Source organism: Neopsephotus bourkii, unplaced genomic scaffold, assembly GCF_033783945.1.
Source record: "Neopsephotus bourkii isolate Nb327-2 ecotype Australia unplaced genomic scaffold, CSIRO-AGI_Nbou_v1 NB_1827, whole genome shotgun sequence".
NCBI lineage: Eukaryota > Metazoa > Chordata > Aves > Psittaciformes > Psittacidae > Neopsephotus > Neopsephotus bourkii.
In genome coordinates this window covers 908,231-925,199 of record NW_026902300.1, presented here as the reverse complement: position 1 = coordinate 925,199, position 16,969 = coordinate 908,231, and the positions used below count along the sequence as shown (strand labels likewise).

At 44.5% G+C, this 16,969-nt stretch overlaps 2 protein-coding genes across 16 annotated transcripts in view; one reads left to right on the top strand and one right to left on the bottom strand.

The window, feature by feature from the left end:
• The window catches only part of NEUROG2 (neurogenin 2), a 456,819-nt gene that overhangs the window by 262 nt on the left and 439,588 nt on the right, over window positions 1-16,969 (top strand). The gene's annotated exons all lie outside the window — the stretch shown is intronic.
• ANK2 (ankyrin 2) overlaps window positions 11,031-16,969 on the bottom strand; it is a 372,658-nt gene continuing 366,719 nt past the window's right edge. For all 15 annotated transcript variants that reach the window (XM_061343843.1, XM_061343845.1, XM_061343842.1 and 12 more), the window contains 2 exons: window positions 16,011-16,193; window positions 11,031-13,301 (listed from right to left, as the gene is read on the bottom strand). In XM_061343843.1, the coding sequence (XP_061199827.1) occupies window positions 13,287-13,301; window positions 16,011-16,193 (198 nt within the window). In that variant the 3' untranslated portion in view covers window positions 11,031-13,286. The remainder of the gene's footprint in view (window positions 13,302-16,010; window positions 16,194-16,969) is intronic.

Sequence of the window (16,969 nt, the reverse complement as noted above, 5' to 3'; positions counted from 1 at the left end):
AGACATGAAATGGAAGTGTGAGTGAGAAAAATACTGCATTCACATCTTCCATTTCTTTTTTAGGCTTTAATTGTCCTCTCCTTTATCCTTTGCAGTCAAATAGTAAAGTTTGAATTTAGTGACAGGTGACAATAGAGAGGTAATACAGCCACAGTATGGGTTTTCTCATCTTCTGCAATGCACGCCTTCTTTGAAGTGTGCTTAACCCTTTGAGGTATGATAAATACAGATAAGTTCAAAAGTAACACAACCAATTTGGAGGCATAGTAAATAATTAAAAATAAACAAACAAACAAAACCAACAATAAACCTCAGACAAAAAAAACCCAAAACAAAACAAAACAACAAACCCAAACAGCTTTCATTTAGAAAAAGAAGACAAGTTGCAGAAACATGAATCATAAAATTACCATCTGACTGGTAAAAAAAAAATATTTTAGTCATTGTTTGTTTCTATTCCAAATTCAAGAATCTGAAAGACTGAGGGATCATACATCTCTAGACAGTTGCATTTCATTTCAGTGACTTTCTTCCAGGCAGCTCAACAAAAAACTAAGTGATAACTGAAGCCAGAAGTGGCTTACCTCCAAAAAAAAGACGGAGCAGGTTCATTTTGGAGCCCATGCAAAACTGCCAAAGGTAATTTTGATCATTAAAATCTGAGTATACCACATTGGTGATTTCAGTTCTTTTTGCAAAAAAGCATTTCTTTTATGTTGCTAGGCTAATGCCTCAAGGTGTGTGCATGTGAATATATCACATACTAGCAAACAGCAGCCTGCAGGTAAAAAAGCCTCTTAAGATTAGATGTAAAAGCTAAGGCAGTATCAGAAACCATATCAAGTAGATAAAACACATGCTGAAACTCATGGAAAAGTGAAGTTAGAGAATCACTGAGAATGAGTGTTGTAAAGGCTCAGTACAGTAAGAGATGGACTTGGGTGCAGTCCTCTGGCTCTGTTCAGTGGTTTGTAAGGAACAAAGATTTCTGCTGAATATTAATTGGAGTCTGGTACCAAAATGATGCTGAAGATGCTTGCAGACTTGGGCTAAGAACTTAAGATTTGTAGAGGTCCTGCCACTATCAAGTTGGATCTGAATTCCCATATGCAGTTTTGCCTATTCCTCCTAAGTATTTCTGCACCCCATGGGATCAGTCATTTTCCTGTCTCTGTAACATTGATTTCTAAGTGTTGTCCCTAGACAGGGCCTTATCTTCAATGGTGAAATACTGTCTATCCAGGAGACTAGCTAGAGTACCTGGACAATATTGAGTATTCAGGTGACTTAATGTCCAGAACCTGCAACAGCTGTTCTGGTGTCTGAATTGCCAGGCAAGTCCCTAACTGCCACCCCTCCAAAATGTGCATTTCGGGCTCTGTGCTGCAAAGACCTTAGAGAAATGTCTCTCAGATTCTTGAGTCAGTGTTTTCTCAGGCTGTTTGGAGTAGATGCATAAAACCTACTGCTGTATGTCGTTCAGTTGTGACACCTGGATATTAAAATAAGTGGGACAGAGAAATTAAGAGCAGAAGTAAAGCCCTCCATGCACCAAAGTAATATAAAACAGAAGAAAGATAACTCAGTTGGAAATAGACAGCTGGCACTAATGGGTCATTTATTTACTCCTGTTCTAGACTGTCTGGCTTTTGGTGAGATGGGAGCAAGGAAAATCACACCTGCCTGCCAATGGCTGTCATTAAAAGTTCTATTAAATTGAGCCGTTGGTTTGCAGCTAAGGAGGCACTCAAAACATTTCTGATAGTCCAAAACAGGCTTAGGAAACCGTCAAGTACCCAGGAAGACAAAGCGGAGCTGCAGGAAGCTGCAGAAAAGTCTTCTGAGGTACTTGAGAGTTTTCTAAAAGCATTTCTGATTATCCACATGGGTTTGAGACACACTGGTGCTGGCATAAATAAGGATGCAGCATTACTGTGCATGGTGCAGCACCCTAATTTGCACAGAGGAGAGGTAGCATCTCATTCATTCATGGCTTGACTTCGCTAACAATTTGGGAAGGGCTTTACCCACACTTACTACAAGCGTGCTGATGACTAAAAGGCCAATATGAGATAGGCATATCCTGCTGCAAAAAGCACAGTGAAAGGTCTCGAGTGGTATAGGCAAAGCACGATTCTTTCCACATTGTCTTTTCTCCTCGAGACTAATTCTATGTGTGTTCTCAAAGGAGTCAACAGCATTATGTATGGTATGTCTCCAAGTCTTCCGATTGGAGGCCAAGGTGGACCGCTGATGGTAGTGAATATGGCCAAGGCTAAGGTGTTGTTTCAGGGAGTCCTTGTATCTCCTCTTTGGGGCACTTCTCTTGTGGCGACCAGTGACAAGTTCATCGTAAAACACGATCTTAGGGAGGTGGTGATCCTCCATCCTGGAGACGTGCCTTGCCCACTGCAGCTGTGATTTCAGCAATATGGCCTCGATACTGGTGACCCCTGCCTGTTCAAGGACACTAACATTAGACACATAGTCAGTCCAATGGATGTTTAGAATTGTACGGAGGCAGTGCTGATGAAAGCGTTTGAGGAGTCACAGGTGATGACAGTAGATGACCCATGATTCAGACCCATATAAAAGAGTAGACAATACAATGGCTCTATAGACACTGATCTTTGTACTTTTCTTCAGGTGTTTATTACACCAGACTCTTTTATGGAGTTTTCCAAAGGCTCTATATACCTTTGCTATTCTGTTGTCTATCTCTTTGTCGATCGGGGCATTCAAGGAAATAATGCTTTCCAGATAGCTGAACTGCTGAACTGACTTAAGCTCTGGCTTGCCAATGGTAATGTGGGGGTGATGGTTATCTTCTTGTGATGCAGGTTGGTAGAGAACTACTGTCTTCTTCAAGCTGACTTCCAGCCCAAAAAGCTCAGCCACCTCCGCAAAGCAAGATGTTAAACGCTGCAGAGCTGCTTCTGTGTGGGCAACAAGGGCGGCATCATCAGCAAAAAGCAGTTCACGGACAAGATGATTTAGGGTCTTAGTCTGATCCTTCAGTCGCCTTTGAATAGGCTCCCATCAGTATGATATCAAATATAAATGCTGTTTAGTTCATTGAGGTCTACCGTAGCCCTTTGGAGCATCATGCTGAAGAAGATTGTAAATAAAGTCGGTGCAAGAACGCAACCTTGTTTCACACCATTGGTTATTGGGAAGAGCTCAGAGAGTGCATCGCCATATCTGACTTAGCCACACTGACCCTCATGTAACAGAATACATGAGAACAGAAAAATGAGGATTTTGGGGGGACAACCTAATTCCAAGATCAGCCACAGGCCTTTTCTGCTCACAGTGTCAAAAGCTTTGGTGAGGTCAACAGAAGTTACATAGAGCCCCTTATTCTGTTCTCTACACTTCTCTTGCAGTTGTCTGAGAACAAATACCATGTCTGGGGTACTTCTATTAGCTCTGAAACCACACTGACTTTCAGGTAGAAGTTCTTCTGTGATAGCGGGTACTAATCTGTTCAATAGTATTCTTGCAAGGATTTTTCCAGCAACGGAGAGCAGAGTTATGCCTCGGTAGCTTGAGCAGTCTGACTTTACGCCTTTTTTCTTACACAGACTGATGAAGACTGTGTCACGGAAATCTGATGGTAATTTACCTTGTTTCCAACAGTGCACAACTAGCTCATGAAATTTAGCATGAAGTGCTTGGTCTCCATGCTTCCATATTTCAGGTGGGATCCCATCAACCCCAGCTGCCTTGCCAGTTTTCACCTGCTGTATAGTCTTAACAGTCTCTCCCATGGTAGGAGCTATATCCAATTTGTTTTTCACTGGATGTTGTAAAATGTGCCGGATTCCTGCACCTTGGACTACACGGTTAGCACTAAAGAGGGTTTGAAAATGTTCAGACCAACGATTCAGGATGGAGATTTTATCTGTAAGAAGCGTTTGGCCATCTGCACTAAGTAAGGGGCTTTGAACCTGGTATGTGGGTCCATACACTGCCTTCAGAGCCTCACAGAATCCTCTGTGGTCACCCAAATCTGCACATAATTGAGTCTTTTCTGCTAGGTTGACCCACCACTTGTTCTGGATGTCTCTAAGTTTCTGTTGGAGTTTGCTACATGCAAGATGAAAGGCTGCTTTTCTTACATGGCAGAGTGGCTGAGCGAGGTGTGCTTGATGAGCAGATCTCTTCTTTGTCAGCAATTCCTGGACCTCCTGGTTGTTATCCTCAAACCAGTCTTTGTTTTTCTTTAAGGAGAACCCAATGGATTCTACAGAGGACTGCAGGATGCTGTTTTTAATATGTTGCCAAAGCGCTTCAGGAGAAGAATGTGTAAGATGGTCTTCAAGGCTAGTTTGAAGGTTAGCCTGAAAGCTGTCCCTCACTGCAGCGATTTGGAGATTATTAACTTTGAGCCTCCTCCTCAGAATGCTGCCCCTCTTAGGTTTGTGCTTGAAGTGGAGGTTAAGCTTGCAACACACAAGGTGGTGGTCTGTTTGGCATTCTGCACTAGGCATCACTCGGGTGTGACAGACATCATGAACATTTCTCTACCTCACTAAGACATAATCAGTAAGGTGCCAATGTTTAGATCGAGGATGCATCCAGGTTGTCTTCCAGCTGTCTTTCTGCTGGAAAATAGTGTTGGTGATGGTAAGAGAGAGAGACCTCCTCTGCACAGAACTCTAGTAAGAGGTGACCATTATCATTGCAGCTGCCAACACCATGCTTGCCTTTCCAGGCTTCAAAGTTCTTATCTACTTGGGCGTTGAAGTCACCAAGGATTATGACCTTATCTTCTATAGGAACCTTTTGAGTGAGATGACACAGGTTGGAGTAGAATTTGTCTTTCTCTGCAGGGTCAGCTTGCAGAGTTGGAGCATATATGCTGAAAGGAACAACATGTTGCTTATTGTGTAGTGGAAGGCATAAGGAGATAATATGATTGGAATGACCTATCAGCAAATTTTCAGGTTTAGAGATGATGGAGATTTTAATCATGAAACCAACTCCAGAAAGATGACTTTCAGTTTTGGATTTACCTGACCAGTAGAGTGTATAGCTGGCACCATGTTCTTTAAGGCTGCCTTCCTCATAAAGGAGAACTACACTGAGAGCAGCAATGTTGATGTTGAGTCATGACAGTTCATGGGCAATTAGAGCAGAATGGAGCTTAGGACTCCCACTGTCCGCTGTATCAAGCATGGTTCTGATGTTCCAACATGTGAGTGTCAATCTGGACACACCTTTGGAGGCAGGTGTATGCCTTTGTCTCTTTGTCTTTGATTGACCGCAATAGAAGATGCCCGTTGGCCGCGGCTAGCCAACCAGGTGGAGGGGGAGATGAGCTTTGGTTAGGCCACCTTTTCTAGGCCTCTCTCCATACGGAGCAAGCAGTGCTGTCCTTGAAAAAGGCTGCTTGGTCATTCAGGATGCTGCCGAACAAGACTGTCATCTCCCGGGTCAATCTTGAGTGACCAATGTCCTGAACCACCTGCATGCAGGGTTGGGTCTGTGACTTCCAGTGCACCTTATCACCTGCTGTTTCGTCCCTCACCTGTTGCTACAGGGCTTGGCAAGCGTGAGTAAACCCTTCGGGCCTGCACAGTGGATTTTTTAGGTGAGGGACAGCATGTGCGGAACTGGCCCCACACTTTACACCTGAGGTTTATCTGCCAGGGCCTAGCGAGCTTGGATGGTGACAGCAAAGTTCTCAGGTCGTAGGTTTGGTTAGAGTGTCCTTCTCTTAGATGGCCTTACAGGGCTAAACGAGCTCCATCTGCCTGGGTTTGAAGTTAGAGTTGTCCTTGTCCTAGGATGGTTGCCTGAAGGCTAGTGAGCCCATCCTGCCCATGGACACACTTTGACCCTTCAGTTGAGACCTGTCTGGCATGGCGGACCCTGCTGGAGGCATAAGCCACCGCCAGCATAGCTCCCAACCTCACAAGGGCACACAAGCTCTTTCCCCACTACAAGGGGGTGTCCGTGAAAGAGACAGGTAGCATCTACAGACACACTAAACTAACAGCACCTTCACCTAAGCAGGACGTAAAACCCTGCTGTGCCTGAAAGCACAATTTGGAATTTAATCCACAGACAGTTGTTGCTGCAGTGCGGTTGGTTTTAATTACTTGAAACAAACAAAACCAAAGAAACAGAATAAAACCCACAAACAAAAAAACCCACCAAGGACTGGTTTTCCACAGTTTGTAACATATGCAGCCATGGTCAATGCCAGTGTTCTTGTGGAAAATAAAGTGAGTACTGATGAATTTCACAAACCTACATGCAGAGCAGCGAGGCGCATCAGTAAGACTGATGGGAATCAGTGGGAACTTTCTGTTTGGCTGGGAATGGGCAGTAGCACATGACAGTGCAATCCATCTGCCTGGGTGTTCCCATTCGGGGCAGGGAAAGCCTCACAGTATCACAGTATCACAGTATGTTAGAGATTGGAAGGGACCTCAAAAGATCATCTAGTCCAATCCCCCTGCCGGAGCAGGAACACCTAGATAAGGTTACACAGGAACGTGTCCAGGCGGGTTTTGAATGTCTCCAGAGAAGGAGACTCCACAACCTCCCTGGGCAGCCTGTTCCAGTGTTCCGTCACCCTCACTGAGAAGAAGTTTCTTCTCAAGTTTAAGTGGAACCTCTTGTGTTCCAGTTTGTACCCATTGCCCCTTGTCCTATCATTGTTTGCCACTGAGAAGAGCCTGGCTCCATCCTCGTGACACTCCCCTTTTTTATATACACTAATAAGGTCACCCCTCAATCTCCTCTTCTCCAAACTATAGAGACCCAGCTCCCTCAGTCTTTCCTCATAAGGGAGATGCTCCACTCCCTTAATCATCTTAGTTGCCCTGCACTGGACTCTCTCCAGCAGGTCCCTGTCCTTCTTAAACTGAGGGGCCCAGAACTGGACACAATATTCCAGATGAGGTCTCACCAGGGCTGAGTAGAGGGGAAGGAGGACCTCTCTCGACCTACTAACCACCCCCCTTCTAATACACCCCAGGATGCCATTGGCCTTCTTGGCCACAAGGGCACAGTGTCGGCTCATGGTCACCCTGTCGTCCACTAGGACCCCCAGGTCCCTCTCCCCTACACTGCTCTCTAACAGGTCGTTCCCCAACCTATACTGGAACCTGGGGTTGTTCCTGCCCAGATGCAGGACTCTACACTTTCCCTTGTTATATTTCATCAAGTTATTCCCCGCCCAACTCTCCAGCCTGTCCAGGTCTCACTGGATGGCAGCACAGCCTTCTGGCGTGTCGGCCACTCCTCCCAGCTTAGTGTCATCAGCAAACTTGCTGATAGTACACTCAATTCCCTCATCTAAATCACTGATGAATATATTAAATAATACTGGTCCCAGTACCGACCCTTGAGGCACTCCACTAGATACAGGCCTCCAACTAGACTCCGCCCCATAGACTACAACTCTCTGGCTTCTCTCCTTCAGCCAGTTCACAGTCCACCTCACTACCCGATCATCCAGACCACACTTCCTCAATTTAGCTGTGAGGATGCTGTGGGAGACTGTGTCAAACGCTTTGCTGAAGTCAAGGTAGACCACCTCCTGCCTGCCTTACCCCACCCCCCCCTCCTCCCCGGGCCCCTTGGCCACAGAAACAGGTTCAACTCTTTCGGTAGGGTCAGGAACATGGGCTTTATTTTATTGTCCTGCTGTGATCAAGTGGAGGCCCCATTCATATGACTCTGTCATTCCTTTTCCCACTTCTTGACCCTCCTTTCTGCCATTCTTGTACCTCACTTTCTCTGCCTCAAGTCCCCTTGAATAAACAACCTGCCCTCAATTACTTTTTCTGTGATGGTCCAACTTTTACTAGATCCATACTCACACTTGGTATTTATAATGACAACACTAACAATAGCAACAATAATAATGTTAATATGGCATAATAATTGGTATTGTTGTTATGATTATTATTCCCTTAGAGGACATTATGGATATGGTTACCTCAGAAGCACCTCCCGAGTACTCCCCTGTGGTTGCATGTAATGTCCAAATTCCCTCTTAAGGCCCTGTGAAACACGGGCACCCCTTTCAGCACTGTCTGTGGCTTTTGTCAGCTCCTCACACTCCCTTATCTGCCTCATCCAGCAATTTCTCATGCCCAGTAGACCACATGTCGGTCTGTTGGTGTGACCTAGTGGCAAGGCCGAGTCAATGGCTTAGTGATTTTACCCAAAAATGGAATAGAGACAGCCTGTGTGAGATGGTGGGGTGGCCAGTTAAGGATTACTGATGGTTTTGCTGGCATATAACTGTGGCTCAGTGCTCACAGCTGTGTGTATGGGAGCTGTGGGGGGACAGGCCTCCTGTCTAAAATGGATCAACTTGCTAAAGGTGGGAGTGAATGACCCAGAAATATTGTAAGCCAAACACAAAGATGGAATGCAAAACTGGTTAGGAATGACTCGTAAAGAATATAGTGCTATTTAGGAAGTGTCAAATCTAGAAGCCTGTCCCCAGCATAAACTCTGCTGTTTTCAGGCTTCATTACTGGTAATATCTTTGTATTTATCTTCATTGGGTGGGGTCTTTTAATTATTTACCATTTCAAAGAGCAAGTGTAACTGCACCTCTTGCTAAATTATCAACAAAACATCAAATGGTTTGGGTTTAAAGGGTCTTTTAAAGGTGATGTAGTACAACCCCCTGCAATGAGCCTGGGTTTGGTGGCTGCCTGCAGGTCAGGCTGGCTAGAGGGCTAGCTGCTCCTTGTTCCTCATCAGGGTAACATCTAATACCTGTGCCATGGCATTAGACAGCCATTTCAGCAGAGCAAGAGCTGCACCTTCTAGCCATCACCCAGCACCAAACATACTGTTTTTAGCAAAAACCTGTCTCTTAAGAGATTGAAACTGATGCACTGTTTATTCGTCAGCAGCAGCCTTCCAGTACCTAAAGGGAGCTGAGAAGAAAGCTGGAGAGGGGCTTTTGACAAGGGTCTGTAGTGGCAGAACAAAGGCCAATGGCTTTAAACTGAAAAAAGGGAGATTTCATTAAGGCAGTAGGAAGAAGTTTTCCCCTGTGAGAGTGGTGAGGCCCTGGCACGGGTCGCCCAGCAAAGCTGTGGCTGCCCCATCCCTGGCAGTGTTCAAGGCCAGGTTGGACGGGGCTTGAAGCAACCTGGTCTTGTGGAAGGTGTCCCTGCCCATGGCAGGGGCTTGGAACTGGATGAGATTTAAGGTTCCAGCCCAAAACCATCCTATGATTTTTATGAAATTTAACTCTTCAAAAGTATTCTGATTCCCTTATTGAAACTTTTTTTGGCCTTTTACTGTTGCAGTCTTGGGGGAGAAGACTGTGTATATGTATGGAATTAAAATACACATGTACATAACTGTAATGTGGAATAAGGGGTGGGGAGTTTCTTGATGATAACTGGAGCATTTGATCTCAAAAAATGGGAATCTTGTGGTGTGGGTTTGTCTTTTCATTAAAGATTTTTGCTGCACTCTAGTGGCTATTGAATCAAAGTGCTGTACAGTGCCAGCTACTGCTCAGGGAAAGCTGAGTGGAGGTTATTAATTCTATCTGGCCTCAGGAAGGTTCAACCACCTTTTATACATTTTATGTTAATGGTCTCCATTTTGCATGGAGAACTAGCAGTAGCAAGATAAAGTGGACGTAGCAATATAAAGCCACCTCTGCTAGGAAGAACAGGCAAAGGCAAGTGTGTCAGGAAGCCTTGGAGAGGTGAGGCTGGTATCACTCACCCCTTGGGAAATGATGTGTTGAAATGGCTGAAGGAGAATTTTGTTGTCTTGTGGCCATGGCCAGACCTTGCTCTTGTAGTGACTGAGGCCTGTTGGGATAGGGTGAAGGAGATGCATTGTAAAATGTTGGAGTTTTTACATTTTTACTGTTACTAATTGCCCAGATATAGTGACGTTGGATATGAACCATAGATCAAGCCTGAGACTAAGACTAGATCCAGCTGTACCTATGCTCTGTTTAGAAAGCAAGGGGGTCCAATCTGAATCTTGTGCCTCAACAGCCATGTCTCTCTCATCCTTTTCACCTTCAAGCCCTGTACTTCCAATTGCTTTTCCAATGCCACTGGACAAAAACCATTGATCTGAGACCAAGACAAGATCCAGTTGAACCTAGGCTCAACTGTCAGGAGTTTAGAAAGCTAGGTGGGGGTCTAGTCTAAACCTCATGACTCACTGGGAAGGTGCTTATGCTTTTTGTGTTCTATCTCTCTAATTCCTTTTCCATTTCCATTTGACATAAACTGTCGATCAAGTCTGAGACTAAGAAGATAATGGAGGCTCTGGTAGCAAGGCTGGCTTATAGAGCTTTATATTCAGGTTAAAAGAAAAAAGCTAGTTAATAGATCTTTATAAACCTCTTCAGTTTTGTAAATAGATTGTGGTTGCTGTATACTTGTGTACAGAAATAAAGCCTTTGCTCAAGGTGAAAAGGAACAGTGAGGTAGTACCTGAGTTGTTGTTGCCACTTTTAACAGGCCCTGAAAAGCACAAGGTTTGTCCCTAGGTTTAAGAACTTGGGTATTCTTAAGAAACCTCCAACTAATGTGACTCCATAAAAGATGTAGGTGGAGTGAGCATGTGAGAGTAAGTAGCAGAAGGGGGAGACTGGGGTAATGTGAGCTATTACATTAGCCACAGTGCTGCAGTGATTGTGCAGACTGGATAAGCTTCAACTGGCAAAAAAAAAGAGACTTTTCTGTGCATTAAAAGATGTTACATGTGGCAGATTTAAGATGTGTCAGAATTCCACCATGCCCTTTTCTTCCTTGTCCTTCCTCTGGTTGAGAAACTAAGCGACTGTAATGAACTGTCTGCACCATGTTTGAGATAACAAGGCAAGATACATGCTTTTTAATTGCTGTTACTGGTTTTTCAAAGGGTGTCTGACTGTTGCAAAGATGGACACAGCCGTTGGTGCTGAATAGCAGAAACAAATATACAGAGGAACTGTAACAGTGATAATTTGGGTAAGGTATCCAAATGGGAGCTGTTGTTTCTGCTGTGCTGGCAGTAAAGAGAGCGAGGCATTCTACATTGAACACTTGTATATGTTTATTTAGTTAAATCAGCCATTGTACACATTGCAGCTATGTATTGTTCGTGTTGTATTTTTCTTTTAATTTTTAACTAATACATGCCCTCATAGATATATTCAATTAGTGTTATCACCATGGGAACAAGATGCTGATTTCTCAACTTAAAATTCACTTCTTCTCACAGTATTCAAGTTCTCTGATTAACACAGCAAAATATCAAAATAAGAGGTGAATAACCATTATGTTGTTACACAGAACATCATCTGCACCGCAAAGAACACAAAGAAATGCATTTCTTTAGAGCCCCGTCCTTGAAGACCATCCTGTGCTATCTCGGTCAGAAAGGAAGCCGTGATACGGTGGGGAATGTTTCATCAGGGGTCTCTGTTGGTTTGGCTGCCGAAACGTTTTATTGTATTAATTTAGCTTTCCTCCTATGTGGCACCTTGGGCAGGTTGGCCTGCAGGGAGCAAGAACTCCTGAGAGATACGGGGCTTCCAGCATTGTGACTGTCAAGGAAGTGCCCTTGATCTGAGCACTGAGTGAGTCATTAAAGAACCAAAGGACCATGTAACAGTAGACGGTCAGATAGGCTTGGAAAAAGCATTACTCTCAGAGGAAAGGGTATCTTATACTGGGGTCTTGTGTATACTAATAAACTCAATCAGCTGTTTAAAAATGGTCAGTTTAGGTATATGTATGTGCAGTACACATGCTACAACACTCCAGAGCTCCCTCTGTTGCATATGAAGGTGCAGAACACCCACAATGTTGGAATTCTACTTTCCCTTTTAGGAAAAGTGTGGGCATGCTGTCGTGGTTGTCAGTCGGTTAGTTTAGAAATATATATATCCTATGTAGAGATGGAAAACAATATAGGAACAGAAAATAGCTTATGGACTGTGAGCACTTCCTTGTTAAAAAACTCCACATTAGAAGGTAAAAACTGCTCGCTCAGTGCTAAGAGGGCTGACAAGCTGACGGGATTACGGGTGGGTCTGGGCTTGCCCTTCTGATGCCACATGCATGTGTTGGATAAGAGGCAATCTCAATAAAACACAGAAACTGAATTACTCTCTTGGTGCAGTAGGTAGGTCTGTCGCCTGTAGGTATCTACAGTGCAGCGGCCAGCAGGAAGTACCACCAATGAGGTGGTGTGGTTGGCAAAGCAGTGCTGAGAACGGGAAACTACAGCAGTTGGGATTATTAAATACACCCTGACACATGTCCAGATCTAAAAGAGGTTAATCCCTTACACAAGTGTGCCATAGAGATAGCTGTTAGTGAGTTGGTTACCTAAGTGAGTGTTTCGGTTTGTTTTCTTTTTCCTTTTTTTTCCTCTTTCTGGTAATGTCTAAGTGGCTTTCCAAAACTCTTGGAAGTATGAATGGCCACAGTCAGCTGTTGCTTTGGGGGAACAGCTGAACTTCCAGGTTTTGAGCTTGGCTTTCAGAGCCTTCACTAGACTGTCCCTAAAGTGGAAATCTTGCAGATGCAGTAGATCTGCAGTGCTTCCTTCTCAGCAAATCTGTGTTTGCCATCGATCATGTTAATGTTTGTGTTGTGAATCATTCATGGGCAGCATCAACAGAGCTTGTAACCTATGATGCTACTCGCAGTGGTCGGCAGTGTGCTTTCTGCACTCCAAGTGCTGTCACTATATACAGGGAGTTTACATGTTAGCTGCTGTGGTGATTATGCATGTACATAGTTTGTTCAAGAGGCCTGTGCGTGAAGTCCTTTCACGGACACAAACATCCTTTCAAGAAGGCAACACAGAAGCAGCAGGAAGTGGTGATGTGAACAAACTCCCAGCACAGCACAGCAAGGATGGTTCAGTGGAAAATGATCCTGGATGAGGAATGCTCTTTGGTCACAACTCATCTTACAGTGTACCAAAAAACTGAACAAAATGCTGAAATGAAAAATGGGGTAAGGAAAAAAAAAAAAAAAAGAAGTCTCTGCATCAAGAAACAAGCAGATGTAACTCTGTCTTCTGGTAGTGATGTAGGTTGTGATGTGTGCATATAATGATGCTGAATGCTATGTAAAGGGCTGGAGGACTGGGTTGTGGCAGCTTCTCGGTTGTCCTATTTGCAGTCCTCTCTGCAGAGGTGCCTGAGAAGCTGCTGGAGGTGTTGTTGGAGATCATCCTGTGGTAGTGCTTCTGGTGTGTCTTCCAGCTCTTCTATGTGCACATGTTGGCCATCCTGATCCTTCATCACAGTCCTCTTGTGCATGCTGGACTTAGTGAGTGTTGTCCTTAAGCATGGAATAAAGGAGACAAGTGTGAGAGGAAGGAAAGGAAGGGAGGAAGGAGTGCACACCACCACATCCCCCCACTATGTAATAGAAGACTGAGTGGGAAAGGAAAGACAGACAGAGGATGAAGTGCAGAGTAGGCCAAGACAAATTGAGCAGGGGTCATAGGACACAAAGGCTGAAGGGGGTCCCACTGGTGCATCAGCCAGCCCCTGGCTGCCCTTCTGCCTTGCCATTGGTCTGCTGGTGTAAGTGGTTGCACTTCAGACACACCCATCAATCCAGTTATTAGTTATGTGTTTGTTAATCCTGTTCTAGGAAGACTTCATTGACATGCCACACCATGCCAAGCCAAACCTTTTAATCACTGATCCATCCTCTTTCAGGATTTCTTTCTCTACCAAACTGGGGAGCTGGACTTTCATTTGGTTACCTGCATAGCTCAAAGCCTCAAACAAAAACATAAATCTCACATTAAAACACAACCCAAAAGCCTAGAACAGAAGCTATATTGCTCTTCCTAATGTATCTTCTAACATACAGCACTCATCTGCAGTAGTGCAGCTGAATGCTGAAAAAATGATGAACAAATAAACATTAGGAGCACATGCCTGCCATTTGCATCCTTTCAAATATCCCTTAAGCGTACTGATCAGACCAGAGATTCTTGTCTAAGCTAGTTTCATTTTACTAGTATTTGTACCAAGGCATCTCAGTACTTTCTGCTGCAAAGTCGCCCTACTCTATGCCATGCTGTGCCATGCTCACAGCACTCATCCTTTCTCTCTGTTGGTGATGACAGCTACTACAGTCACCTTTTTACTATCACAGTACATACTGTCTCATGTATAGCCCTTCCTTCTACCACCTCAAGCTGCTAGCTTGCAGCACTGGCAGTACAGATGTGGGTTTATGTGGAAATGATGGATGATGCTCCGGAGTCTTGAATCTACCAGAATGAAAGAGGCAGGGCATGCAGCCACACCAGTTTTCCACAGAGAGTCTCCTTTTCCTAGAAATACAGTACATAGAAACCAGCCTAACAGAAAAAAAAAAAAAAAAAAAATCTATTTTCCTTTCTTCTGGAGGTGAGTTCATCTCTACTACCTTACACATTATTCAAAGGGACAACAAAATGAATATAGAGCAAAGCACTACCAGTTCCTTGTAGAAAATGCTACCTTCATTCCATACCCCTTTTCTCTTACTGAAACATCTACACTGACCAGAAAAAGAGGAAAACTGGGAAAGGTGCTACTTCACTTGTTAACTGTTGCTTCCCGTTGAAGACAAATACATCAACTCACCCAGAGCACAGACCTGTCAGTTTCCAAACTTCGCTCCCCGTGTGCTTTAACAGTAACTGTAGCCATGATTTCCAACAACTTCATTAAAAGCCTCCCGGGTTTTTTAAGATTCTTAAAATGTTTTACATCTAATTCTGTAGTGTTTGCTTCTTCCCTTCCTGCACACACACTTTACACATTAATCGCTTCAAAATACAGCTGAGTATCATAGAATCATAATAATTTGGATATCGCTGATGATGAGAAATGATTATGCTACAGAAGGAGATACTTGCTAGTAGAATCACAGAATCACAGAATAGTTAGGGTTGGAAAGGACCTTAAGATAATACACTTCTAACCCCCCTGCCATGGGCAGGGACACCTCACTCTAAACCATGTCACCCAAGGCCTCGTCCAACCTGGCCTTGAACACTGTCAGGGATGGAGCATTCACAACCTCCCTGGGCAACCCATTCCAGTGCCTCACCACCCTAACAGGAAAGAATTTCTTCCTTATATCCAATCTAAACTTCCCCTGTTTAAGTTTGAACCCATTACCCCTTGTCCTATCACTACAGTCCCCAGTGAAGAGTCCACCCCAGCATCCCTATAGGCCCCCTTCAGATACTGGAAGGCTACTATGAGGTCTTCAGGCTGAACAGCCCCAACTTTCTCAGCCTGTCTTCATACGGGAGGTGCTCCAGTCCCCTGATCATTCTCGTGGCCCTCCTCTGGACTTCTTCCAACAGCTCCATGTCCTTTTTATGTTGAGGACACCAGAACTGTACACAATACTCCAAGTGAGGTCTCACGAGAGCGGAGTAAAGGAGCAGGATCACCTCCTTCGACCTGCTGGTCACGCTCCTTTTGATGCAGACCAGGATATGGTTGGCTTTCTGGGCTGCGAGCACACACTGCCAGCTCATGTTCATTTTCTCATTGACCAACACCCCCCAAGTCCTTCTCCACAGGGCTGCTCTGAATCTCTTCTTTGCCCAACCTGTAGCTGTGCCTGGGATTGCTCCGACCCAGGTGTAGGACCCTGCACTTGTCATGGTTAAACTTCATGAGGTTGGCATCAGCCCACCTCACAAGCGTGTCAAGGTCCCTCTGGATGGCATTCCTTCCCTCCAGAATATCAACCGAACCACACAGCCTGGTGTCATCAGCAAACTTGCTGAGGGCGCACTCAATCCCACTGTTCATGTCAGAGACAAAGATGTTAAACAAGACCAGTCCCAACACCAATCCCTGAGGGACACCACTCGTTCCTGGTCTCCAGCTGGACATTGAGCCTACAGAGCATAACTGAGTTTACATTCTGTTTTCTATTTAAACTCTACTTTTGACACAGTACAATGTGTGCCCAGGTACATTGTGACCCTTCATTTAGTACTTTACATTTAAAAGGCATTTTTACCTCTTCAAAGTCCTCTTTGGCTGATGGAAGATCACGAGCTAGGCTGGCATCCCCCAGGTGTTTCTCCGTCCTCTCACCTTGCACTACAGTGCTCTTGATGACTTTGCTGACCTTCCGGCCTTCTGCTGGCTTGGACTGGAACTCAGGGGCAGTAGGCAAAACAGCAGGTTCAGACACAGTCACCTGTAAGGTTAGAAAGCAGAAGTATACTGGAGGTGAATGACATAATGGATGCTAGGAATGCTTTTGGCTACTCTGTCATTCTTTCTTGATTGCGGCCATAGAGAACAACAGGAGCGTCTCACTTTCCACACATATCCATCAAAACAGCAAGCTACCTTTCATTTCCTGCTTTACAACTCCAGAATGAGACGTTATGAGGCAGCAGGAATGGCTCTGGGATACAGCTGCCCTGCACCACACTGCAGGCTACTGTACCAGCTCACCTGCTGAGGCTGACAGAGTTACACCAAGTAATAAGTGGAGCTCTTGCTGCAACTCCTCCCTGCATTCACGCAAGTAATACCAATTAGCAGTGTTGGTCCATACTTAACATTAAGATATTCTTCTGAGAGACAAGTCACACTTGTAAAGCCAATGAACTCTTACAGAAACAACCAGACCAGAATGGTAGGGAACGTGACAAACACAATTTTATTGGAAAAAATACATACTTACTGTCTATGGGCTCCATATGAAAAAGACTGTATTTTCTGGTATGGTCAGCTAACTAAAACCAAATTACTTTGTTTTCTTGTTGCCTTCCTCCTAAAGAATTAACTCTGAGGCTGAATTCTAGCAAGAGAACCACAATTCTGTTCTTAGCATTTTTAATGAAATTCACTCGTTACCTGTCATTTTCAACGCAGACCTGCCAAAAGCAAGCCTGGTGGCTAGCTTCTGGCCCTCCAACCTTACATCTGTCCATCCAGACACTGGTGAACTAAGGCAGGGAAAGA